General features: G+C 41.7%; 1 protein-coding gene across 1 annotated transcript; it reads left to right on the forward strand.

Moving 5' to 3' along the window:
• The first annotated feature begins 616 nt into the window (after positions 1-616).
• Positions 617-12,096, forward strand: LOC118359535 (cytochrome c oxidase subunit 4 isoform 2, mitochondrial-like). Its single transcript, XM_035738039.2, has 5 exons — positions 617-754; positions 10,774-10,870; positions 11,245-11,409; positions 11,567-11,698; positions 11,807-12,096. The coding sequence occupies exons 2-5, from the start codon at positions 10,774-10,776 to the stop codon at positions 11,938-11,940; spliced, it is 528 nt and encodes a 175-aa protein (XP_035593932.1). The 5' UTR covers positions 617-754; the 3' UTR covers positions 11,941-12,096.
• The last annotated feature ends 521 nt before the right edge of the window (positions 12,097-12,617 follow it).

The following is a 12,617-nucleotide window of genomic DNA, read 5'->3' on the forward strand; positions in this document are numbered from 1 at the left end:
ATTTGCTTGCTAAACAGCATACAGTACTGTGGAGTCCTTAACCAACCGCTCTTGTCACTCCCCCTCCTCTCCCCTCAGCGCCCACACCGTTGGTTTCCCTCCTGTGGATCACATACCAGCAGCCAAACAACTGTCAGGGGTTATGGTGGTTCGGGTCCTAAACCTAAATCAGGTCGGAACTTGATCCCATCTGGTCTCTTTCCCTTTTTCTAACACCCACTCTTCCTCCCGAAATACCGAGGTTCACATCTCAGTCTTTTTCTCTACCCTCTCTTGGTCTCTCTCGTTCAACCTTTCACACGGCCTCTCTCGGTCTCTTTCTCTCTCTCTCTCTCTCTAGAGATCTTTTTCCATTTCCTCTTCACTGTTAAAGTAACTCTTTTCTAAGATCCCTCGTTCTTATAATAAAAATGACCTAAAGTGACCCTTTCTGCATTCCAGAGGCTCCCTGTTTCTGTCCCAGTGGAGTTCTCTGTAAGATCTGTGAAGGTGGAAAGGAGAAAAGTATTAAATATATATATTTCACAGTGCTCTAGTCTGCCAGCAGTGTCACATGCTTTCTCAGATGGTTTACTGGTTTAGTCTCTCTAAGCTCCCCCCCACACCCCCTCTCTGCCTTTAGCCCTCCCATTTTCTCACCAAGAGCCAAAGCTGAGACACAGCAACAGTGCGCCAAAGCAGGCAATCGCTGAAGAGTGGGTGAACTTTTTTTGTCCATATTGTTTTTCTCAAGGTCCACTCTCTCAGGACAAATGTGAGTACCCGATGACTTCAGAACCTTTGGGGTCAGAAAGGACTAGCTATTTGGGTCAGACAGGGGCTGGGTTGAGAGGGGTATTGATACCCTTTGGAAGGTTGAGAGGGGACTCTAGACTTCTAACACAGAATGTGCAGACAGAGACTTCTACAAACAAGGGCATGAGCATTGGTTCTATTCCTCGTCAGGCTGTTGAGAGAGGAAAATGGATTGTGCTAATGGTATGCAATACTGTATTTGGATACAAATAATTGTAATATCTCTCAATGCCTTTTGAAATGATGCATTGGGCTATTAGCCGGCCAATGCCCTATGTGTTAACTCAATTCTCCACAAGTTTCATTTGTAAACATTTGTGCCTTGAAAGACAGACACAACTCCATATTTGGAGAACAAATCACACTGTACTCCTTGATAAAAAAATATGTCTGCACAAATGATTTTGCATAAATGTCTCAAAGTGTGTCTCATAAATGTACATTGGTCTGTGTCTGTTTGTCTGTCCGTCTGTGCGTGGAGATTATTTAGATGTGGCGACATGGCTGCTGATGTTGACCAACTGCCAGTTTCCAAAAATGTTCCTTGCTGGTATGTGTGTGTGAGAGAGAGAGAGAGAGAGAGAGAGAGAGAGAGAGAGAGAGAGAGAGAGAGAGAGAGAGAGAGAGAGAGAGAGAGAGAGAGAGAGAGACACAGACAGACAGACAGAGTATTACTCTTGCAATTCAAACAAATCTCCTAAATTAGTTAGTATTCCCAGCCTTTCTGAATCCTCCCCTGGTTTTAGTTTAGTCTAAGCCTGGAGTGGGGGGCTATAGTGTAATTAAGGGCGCTTTCCCATATCCCCTGTATGATCCTGGAGCGTTCGGTACCCTGATCCGCGCTATAAAGAATATGTCAAACGTAAACGAATCCTGGACAATGCCTGGGCTGTGGATTCAGGATTTAGGACCAGGGTAGCAGGTAGACCAGGGTAGCAGAAGGACCAGGGTAGCAGGTAGACCAGGGTAGGAGGTGGACCAGGGTAGCAGGTGTACCAGGGTAGAAGGTGGACCAGGGTAGCAGGTAGACCAGGGTAGCAGGTGGACCAGGGTAGCAGGTGGACCAGGGTAGCAGGTAGACCAGGGTAGCAGGTAGACCAGGGTAGTAGGTGGACCAGGGTAGCAGGTAGATCAGGGTAGCAGGTGGACCATGGTAGCAGGTGGAGCATGGTAGCAGGTGGACCACGGTAGCAGGTGGACCAGGGTAGAAGGTGGACCAGGGTAGAATGGTGGACCAGGGTAGCAGGTAGACCAGGGTAGCAGGTGGACCAGGGTAGCAGGTAGACCAGGGTAGCAGGTGGACCAGGGTAGCAGGTGGACCAGGGTAGCAGGTAGACCAGGGTAGCAGGTGGACGGTAGCAGGTGGACCAGGGTAGCAGGTGGACCAGGGTAGCAGGTGGACGGTAGCAGGTAGACCAGGGTAGCAGGAGGACCAGGGTAGCAGGTAGACCAGGGTAGCAGGTGGACCAGGGTAGCAGGTGGACCAGGGTAGCAGGTACACCAGGGTAGCAGGTGGACCAGGGTAGTAGGTACACCAGGGTAGCAGGTAGACCAGGGTAGCAGGTAAAGTGACCGGCAACACATGTCGTGAAACTTTCAAAATACTCTGTTGGTCATTTACTTTTGTTCGCCAGTTAACTTTAGGTAGACATACTATTATTAGCTAAAAAATACAAAAAAGTGTTCAAATAAGGGCAAAGGGGTGACGTGGACTGTATGTGAAATGGAGACCTTGCTGGAGATCTGGGGAGATGAGAGTATCAATGCGGAATTGTCAAACAAACGTATGGGAAACATTTGAGAATGTATGGGAGCAAAAGGCTATTTAAGCAATGCAAACCGGTGTCGGGCAAAGATTTTTTTTTTTTATAATAATGCTCACAGTAGGCTACATTTAATTGAAGGTCTGGACGCGCGGCGGATGAAAAGACAACTGTTAATTAATGCTTTGACATTATTGACACTATCATTGACTCACAACCAACCCAGTCGGACCTGTGGACATATTGTCAGAGACGATCCGGTGCCTGCTGCTGCAAGTCCAAACCAGGCAATGAACAGTTCGTCATTTGAAATGGACGATTCCTTCCCCAGTGGTAAATTGACAGTAGGTTATGCATAGCAATGGCACACTGTAAGTTAACGTGCGCTAGCTAGCAAAACATTATAACAACGTTAGGCCAAGTAACATTAGCCTGTGATTAGTCCACTGATGATGCACACCGCTATGTAACGCAATGATACACTGTAGAAATGGCAATGATGCATAGCAATGATACACTGTAGAAATGGCAATGATGCATAGCAATGATACACTGTAGAAATGGCAATGATGCATAGCAATGATACACTGTAGAAATGGCAATGATGCATAGCAATGATACACTGTAGAAATGGCAATGATGCATAGCAATGATACACTGTAGAAATGGCAATGATGCATAGCAATGATACACTGTAGAAATGGCAATGATGCATAGCAATGATACACTGTAGAAATGGCAATGATGCATAGCAATGATACACTGTAAATATCCAGTAGATAGCTAATAACATTAGTCCGTGTAACGTTAGGATAGGCTGTGAGTTATGTTGTTTTTCTAAAACATATAAAACAAGACTAAGTCAATTCAGCATTTTGTTCATTTACTTTTTTTTTTTTTTTTGCAAAGCCTAGACATTCTGTTTTTTGCTTGTTAAAATACTGCTTTGTCGTGTTAATACTGCTTTGTCGTGTTAATACTGCTTCATAGTGTTAATACTGCTTCATAGTGTTAATACTGCTTCATAGTGTTAATACTGCTTCATAGTGTTCATACTGCTTCATAGTGTTAATACTGCTGCATAGTGTTAATACTGCTTCATAGTGTTAATACTGCTTCATAGTGTTCATACTGCTTCATAGTGTTCATACTGCTTCATCGTGTTAATACTGCTTCAGTGTTCATACTGCTTCATAGTGTTCATACTGCTTTGTCGTGTTAATACTGCTTCATCCTGTTAATACTGCTTCATAGTGTTAATACTGCTTCATAGTGTTAATACTGCTTCATAGTGTTAATACTGCTTTGTCGTGTTAATACTGCTTCATCCTGTTAATACTGCTTCATAGTGTTAATACTGCTTCATAGTGTTAATACTGCTTCATCCTGTTAATACTGCTTCATAGTGTTAATACTGCTTCATAGTGTTAATACTGCTTCATAGTGTTAATACTGCTTCATAGTGTTCATACTGCTTCATAGTGTTAATACTGCTTCATAGTGTTAATACTGCTTCATAGTGTTAATACTGCTTCATAGTGTTCATACTGCTTCATCGTGTTCATACTGCTTCATAGTGTTCATACTGCTTCATAGTGTTCATACTGCTTTGTCGTGTTAATACTGCTTCATCCTGTTAATACTGCTTCATAGTGTTAATACTGCTTCATAGTGTTAATACTGCTTCATAGTGTTAATACTGCTTCATAGTGTTAATACTGCTTTGTCGTGTTAATACTGCTTCATCCTGTTAATACTGCTTCATAGTGTTAATACTGCTTCATAGTGTTAATACTGCTTCATAGTGTTCATACTGCTTCATCGTGTTCATACTGCTTCGTCGTGTTAATACTGCTTCATCGTGTTAATACTGCTTCATAGTGTTCATACTGCTTCATAGTGTTAATACTGCTTCATCGTGTTAATACTGCTTCATCATGTTAATACTGCTTCGTCGTGTTAATACTGCTTCATCGTGTTAATACTGCTTCGTCCATAGTGTTCATACTGCTTCATCGTGTTAATACTGCTTCGTCGTGTTAATACTGCTTCATAGTGTTCATACTGCTTCATCGTGTTAATACTGCTTCATCGTGTTAATACTGCTTTGTCGTGTTAATACTGCTGCTGCTACTACTGCTGTTAATACTGCTTCATCCTGTTAATACTGCTTCGTCGTGTTATTACTGCTTCATAGTGTTCATACTGCTTCATCATGTTAATACTGCTTCATCGTGTTCATACTGCTTCGTCGTGTTAATACTGCTTCATAGTGTTCATACTGCTTCATAGTGTTCATACTGCTTCGTCGTGTTAATACTGCTTCATAGTGTTAATACTGCTTCATCCTGTTAATACTGCTTCATCCTGTTAATACTGCTTCGTCGTGTTAATACTGCTTCGTCGTGTTAATACTGCTTCATAGTGTTCATACTGCTTCATCGTGTTAATACTGCTTCGTCGTGTTAATACTGCTTCGTCGTGTTAATACTGCTTCATAGTGTTCATACTGCTTCATCGTGTTAATACTGCTTCGTCGTGTTAATACTGCTTCGTAGTGTTCATACTGCTTCGTCATGTTAATACTGCTTCGTCGTGTTAATAGTGCTTCGTAGTGTTCATACTGCTTCATCGTGTTAATACTGCTTCATAGTGTTCATACTGCTTCGTCGTGTTAATACTGCTTCGTCGTGTTAATACTGCTTCATAGTGTTCATACTGCTTCATCCTGTTAATACTGATTCATAGTGTTAATACGGCTTCGTCGTGTTAATACTGCTTCATCGTGTTAATACTGCTTCATCCTGTTAATACTGCTTCATCGTGTCAATACTGCTTCATCTGGTTAATACTGCTTTGTTGTGTTAATACTGCTTCGTCGTGTTAATACTGCTTCGTCGTGTTAATACTGCTTCATCGTGTTCATACTGCTTCATCATGTTAATACTGCTTCGTCGTGTTAATACTGCTTCATCCTGTCAATACTGCTTCATCTTGTTAATACTGCTTCGCTGTGTTAATACTGCTTCATCTTGTTAATACTGTTAATAATAAACTACAGTATGATGGATGCTCTTCATGTTCTATTTTAAAGCCTGGTAAAGTATGAGACACGTTTATCTTCAACATCACTGCCACAAACCAGCCACGTCGCGGACATTGACATCTTGCTCCCAGACAAGCTAAACACCTTCTTCGTTCCGCTTTGAGGATAACACAGTGCCACCGATGCCAGCCACTCCAGTGGACTGTGGGCTCTCCTTCTCTGTGGCATACACGAGAAGGACATTTAATCGTGTTAACCCTTGCAAGGCTGCCGGCCCAGACAGCATCCCTAGCCGCATCCTCAGATCATGCGCAGATCAACTGGCTGGAGTGTTTACAGACATATCCGATCTCTCCCTATCCCAGTCTGCTGTCCCCACTTGCTTCAAGATGTCCACGATTTTTCCTGTACCCAAAAAATCTAAGGTAACGGAACTAAATGACTATCGCCCCATCGCACTTCTGTCATCATGAAGTGCTTTGAGAGACTAGTCAAGGATCATATCACCTCTACCTTACCTGACACCCTAGACCCACTCCAATTTGCTTACCAATAGATCCACATACGATGCAATCACCATCACACTGCACACGACCCTATCTTATCTGGACAAGAGGAATACCTACATTTGAAGTCGGACGTTTACATACACCTTAGCTAAATACATTTAAACTCAGTTTGTCACAATTCCTGACATTTAATCCTAGTAAATATTCTGTTTTAGGTCAGTTAGGATCACTACTTTATTTTAAGGATGTGAAACGTCAGAATAATATTTTGAACATTGAATTTTGGCTCATTCCTCCTGACAGAGCAGGTGTAACTGAGTCCGGTTTGTAGACCTCCTTGCTTGCACATACCTTTTACGTTCTGCCCACAAATGTTCTATGGGATTGAGGTCAGAGCTTTGTGATGGCCACTCCACTACCTTGACTTTGTTGTCCTTAAGCCATTTTGCCACAACTTCGGAAGTATGCTTGGGGTCATTGTCCATTTGGAAGACCCATTTGCAACCAAGCTTTAACTTCCTGATTGATGTTTTGAGATGTTGCTTCAATATATCCACATAATTTTCCTTTCTCATGATGCCATCTATTTTGTGTTGTGCACCAGTCCCTTGTGCAGCAAAGCACCCCCACAACATGATGCTGTCACCCCCGTGCTTCATGGCTGGGATGGTGTTCTTCGACTTGCTAGCCTCCCCCTTTTCCTCCAAACATAACGGTGGCCATTATGGCCAAACAGTTGTATTTTTGTTTCATCAGACCAGAGGACATTTCTCCAAAAAGTACGATCTTTGTCCCCATGTGCAGTTGCAAACCATAGTCTGGCTTTTTTATGGCAGTTTTGAAGCGGCCTTTCAGGTTATGTCGATATAGGACTCGTTTTACTGTGGATATAGATACTTTTGTGCCTGTTTCCTCCAGTATCTTCACAAGGTCCTTTGCTGTTGTTCTGCGATTTATTTGCACTTTTCGCTCCAAAGTACGTTAATCTCTAGGAGACAGAACGCGTCTCCTTCCTGAGCTGTATGACGGCTGCATGGTCCCATGGTGTTTACACTTGCATACTATTGTTTGTACAGATGAACGTGGTACCTTCAGGCGTTTGGAAATTGCTCCCAGGGATGAACCAGACTTATGGAGGTCTACAATTTTGTTTCTGAGGCCTTGGCGGATTTATTTGGATTTTCCCATGATGTCAAGCAAAGAGGCACTGAGTTTGAAGGTAGGCGTTGAAATACATCCACAGGTACACCTCCAATTAACTCAAATTATGTCAATTAGCTTATCAGAAGCGTCTAAAGCCATGGCATCATTTTCTGGAATTTTCTAAGCTGTTTTGAAGGCACAGTCAACTTAGTGTATGTAAACTTCTGACCCACTGGAATTGTGATACAGTGAATTTTAAGTGAAATGATCTGTCTGTAAACAATTATTGGAAAAATGACTTGTGTTATGCTCAAAGTAGATGTGCTAACCGACTTGCCAAAACTATAATTTGTTAACAAAACATTTGTGGAGTGGTTGAAAAACAAGTTTTAAATGACCCCAACCTAAGTGTATGTAAACTTCTGACTTCAACTGTATGTAAGAATGCTGTTTATTGACTATAGCTCAGCATTCAACACCATAGTACCCTCCAAGCTCATAATTAAGCTCGGGGCCCTGGGTCTGAACCCCGCCCTGTGCAACTGGGTCCTGGACTTCCTGACGGGCCGCACCCCAGGTGGTGAATGTCGGAACACAGGGGCCCCACACGTGTACGTGCTCAGCCCCCTCCTGTACTCCCTGTTCACCCTTGACTGCGTGGCCACGCACGCCTCCAACTCAATCATCAAGTTTGCAGACTACACTACAGTAGTAGGCCTGATTACCAACAATGATGAGACAGCCTACAGGGAGGAGGTGAGGGCCCTGGGAGTGTGGTGCCAGAGCAAATTTATGAACGGACCACTTCGCTAAGCTATGAATGACGTGAATAATCAAGTCAACAAACATTGGGTAGTTAGTTAGATAGTATAAAGTATATATACTGGCAAGTTTGATGTACTAGTAGGCAACATACCCAAATGTAAATGTAAACAAATTGTCAGCCAACACAACTTATTTTGAAAAGTCATTACATTATTACAGTGCTCAACATCTTCTTAACATTTGTCATAATTAGTTAAAGCAACGAATTTGTATCCTGTCTCTTTGGACTTCGGCTGCATGTTTTCCGCCATTTTCTTCACATCTGAAAACGTTGTGAAGCCACGCCCATTTTCTGAAGAATTGCATTATGGGCCCTAAGAGCACGTAAATAGTGTCCATTGCTTGTAGACTTTGTATTTTGGTGAATTTAGTACGACATCCGGGAACTTTTGGCATACTAACTATATCCATACTATGACTAATAAGCATACTGCATACTCAATTTACGTCACATTTATGGTTAGTGCAGTTAGTATGAGTATTCGAACACAGCTCTTGTGTGCCTATGGTACTATATCATAGCCTCTCTATCGCAAAGTTACATGTTTTTTTTGTTTTTTTGTAAACCCACATTAAAAAAACTACAGTTTACAATAGAATATTACAGTACTTACTATAGAATTCTGCAGTAAACTGTAGTATACTGTAGAATACTATACTACACACTGTAGTACCCCTCGATCATGTGCAGTAATTACTATATAATGTTGTAATATAGTGTAGAATACAATAGTAAATACTACGGTATACTACATACCACAAAACACCACAGTAAATTCTACAGTAATGTTCCCAAAAACACTGCAGTAATTACTATGGTATATACTACCATTTTCATATACCCCGCCCATTCCCCTCCCCCATATCCTAATTTCTGTACATGCCAAGTATAGACCATATATTGTGTTCCCAACAGGCTACATTCAGACCTCAGTCTTATCTACATACCTACCTAGAGGTTATGGAAAATGTGCTCTTTTGAGTATTTTGTCCAGTAGGGTTCCTCAAGGACAAGCCCCCACTGCTACGGCAAAGACAATGAAACCATGTAATGTCTGCAAAAATACTACAGTAAATAATACTGTATGTTACGGTCCACAAAAACACTACAGTAATTACTATAGTATATACTACAGTTTTTTTTTCTTACTGGATTATTTAGACTGTAGTAAACTATAAATACTACTTGTCCGTAAAACTACAGTAAATACCACAGTATTCCCTATTAGTGTTTTTGCGGACTACTGTATGATTTTTTTCATGTGGGAATGTACCTCTTCAGAGACATTGTATATTGTTTCATCCCTTGCTGCTACTCTAATGGACCCCCCCCCCAAAAAAAAAACGACTTAAGTGGTACTTTAAAGTATTTTTACCTAAGTACTTTGCACCACTGCTAGAAACAAAGCGTAGCTTAACCAACCCTTTGGCTCAACTTACTCCACTCTCCACCAGCGTAGTTACTTGCTTTGCTATAAAATCCTTAAAGAAGCTAGGCTAGTAGATCAGTTAATGTATGAGTGGTTGAACTTTGTCCATAGAAACAATTAACACAAAAAAATGTATGTATTTTCAGCGTATACGTCTTTTAGTGGTGATTTCAAAGTAATTTAGCTCACTGGGGAGGCTCCCTCTTTCATTTTAAAGTGACCAGGTATTTTAACAATAAGCCAACACTTATCCTCTGTGCAACGTCGTAAAAACTAAGGTTGATGAAAGTTTTTACGACATCACCACTAAAAGACGTATACGCTGAAAATACATACATTTTTTTTGTGTTAATTGTTTCTATGGACAAAGTTCAACCACTCATACATTAACTTTGATCTACTACTCAATAAAGAAAGCATTGTATTATATGTATCATTGCTCTTACCTGTCACATTCACTTTAAAAAGCTTTAACAACTGATAATGATCACGATCAAATTTATTTGGACCAACAGACAAAAAAACAGCAGCGCACTTCTCAGGAATGTTACGGAAACGTTTTGTTTGTTGTTGTTGTGCTATTAGTGTAATTAATATGTGGTTTGTTTATCTACCTTTTAATTGAATGTACTGACTGTAAGTTGCTCTGGAGAAGAGCGTCTGCTAATATCTCAAATGTAAATGTTAAAAATAAAAATAAAAATGAACACATGCAAAGCACGCTGGGATTTATTCTAAACAAGACACAGGTCTTGCTCCCCTGCTCTGATGTTGCTGACGCATGCCAGAGCTTAAAACGTCTGAATCAATATAGACGTCTATGTTTCACAAGTTTGGACAACAGTGGAGAACAGCAGAGCAGGGGTTTAGTTCAGTACATTAGAGTACAGTAGGGTACAATAGAGTACATAATACTGTACTTTACTATGTTCTGTACTGTATTGTACTCTACTGTACTGAACTATACTCTACTTTTCTTTACTATACTGTGCAGTCCAAATCTGAACCAATTATAGACGTGGATGTTTAGTTCAAATGTTTTGTCCGGTCTGGACCGACGTTAAAATCAAGGCCGGTCTGGACCGAAAAAGGACTTCTGTGGATGTTTAAATTAAAGCCAGGGCAGAAATATGGACGTATTTTCAACGTTCATGGACAACGACGTCGGACGGTGCTCACTGGGTCCGGATGGAATGATCAGTTATGTAGAGACATTTTGTTGAGGTATAAATCTTGTTCTGTCTCTATTCCTCACCTGTCAGATGCTTCACCTGACAGCAGGACGAGTCGGGGGCTTGTTTTCCAGGCGCGCGGTGGCGGGACTGACCAACAGTGGTGCGAGGATGTCAAGCCACCACGGTATTCTTTGACATGGCACTGCATGCATAATTGTCTGTAGGAAAAAACATTTATTTTCAGTATAAATGTATCCCCCCCAAAAATTCAGCACAATACACATATCCTAGTTTGTTGTGTAAATCCTAATTTTATTCGAGCAAGTTGAATTTGAAATGGCATGGCCTACTGCGCCATTGCATGTATTACCAGCAGATGGCGCTGTTGACTTTAAGTGGTGAATGGTTTTACAAGCGCAAGGACCTGAGGTCTTATCACCCAGTGTAATGTCTACTTCTCTAACGTCTATAAACCTCTAAACCCCACCTTACAACTCCCTTTACCTCAACCTCCCCCTCACATAATCAATATTGTGTCCTATCGCTCCTGTACTGTAGAGGTATCTGACCAGGTGGACATGTCCCAGCCAATGTACTGGGATCGTCTGGACACCCCTCTGCCAGACAGAGCATGGATTGATGTCCTTGATTCTAAGGATAAGAGCCTGAAACAGAAGGAGAAGGGGCCATGGACTGCACTGTCCAAGGAGGAAAAAATTGCCTGTAATCCCCTCTCAATTAATTTAAAATAGCTTTATTGGCATGGGAAACATACTGAACGTTTACATTGCCAAAGCAAATGAAAATGTACTGTCTCATTCCTTCTCATTTTACAGCCTTTCATCCTGCTACCCATAATATTTATCCTTCTCTGTCCCAGTGTACAGGCTGAAGTTCAACCACACCTACCCTGAGATGAAGAAGCCGTCCCATGAGTGGAAGACCGTGATTGGTGGGATGTTCATCTTCTTTGGCATCACTGGTCTGGTGGTGTTTTGGCAGGGCCACTATGGTACGAATTCTCATGGTTGATTGCTAAACTTGATAGACTTTCTCGAGCCTGTATCACACATGTTCCATCCTCAAAGCTGCTGTTCTCTTTCTCCCTTGTGTCGCACAGTGTACCCACCTCAACCTCACACTTTTGGTGAGGAGTGGCAGGCTAAGCAGATCCAGAGGATGCTGGACATGCGGGTCAACCCAATTGAGGGCTTTTCTGCCAAGTGGGACTACAAGAACAAACAATGGAAGTAAATGAAGTAATGTAATGGACGGGATACTGTCCTGAAATGAGGAGCGGTTGGACTTGACAACACCTTGAGCCTCTGTTTAGCCAACAGCCTCTCCTTCCACCATAGCTACCCATCTGAATCCATCCCCATACTGTTTAAGTAAAAACTTACAAAAATCGTTTGGCTTTCTTCTCTCTCCATCTATCTGAGAAAATATGTCTAACAATATGGGCTGCTTGTCCTAATTTCTGCTTTAGCATTCCAGTGGTATTGTGTCTGGTTTGGCCATAAAGGAAGTGAGTATTGCGGGTTATACAATTGCCTTGGTGGTCCCTGTGGTTCAGATACACTCAACTCTAACAAAAAACACAGCCTGGTATACTTCTGTTTTATCCCATAACTGTGAAACTCTTTATAGACATGCTCCGATACTTTGGCTTTAAAGACATGCTCCGATACTTTGGCTTTAAAGACATGCTCCGATACTTTGGCTTTAAAGACATGCTCCGATACTTTGGCTTTAAAGACATGCTCCGATACTTTGGCTTTAAAGACATGCTCCGATACTTTGGCTTTAAAGACATGCTCCGATACTTTGGCTTTAAAGACATGCTCTGGTACTTTGGCTTTAAAGACATGCTCCGATACTTTGGCTTTAAAGACATGCTCCGATACTTTGGCTTTAAAGACATGCTCTGA

This window comes from Oncorhynchus keta, chromosome 27 (genome assembly GCF_023373465.1).
Source record: "Oncorhynchus keta strain PuntledgeMale-10-30-2019 chromosome 27, Oket_V2, whole genome shotgun sequence".
Taxonomy (NCBI): Eukaryota; Metazoa; Chordata; class Actinopteri; order Salmoniformes; family Salmonidae; genus Oncorhynchus; species Oncorhynchus keta.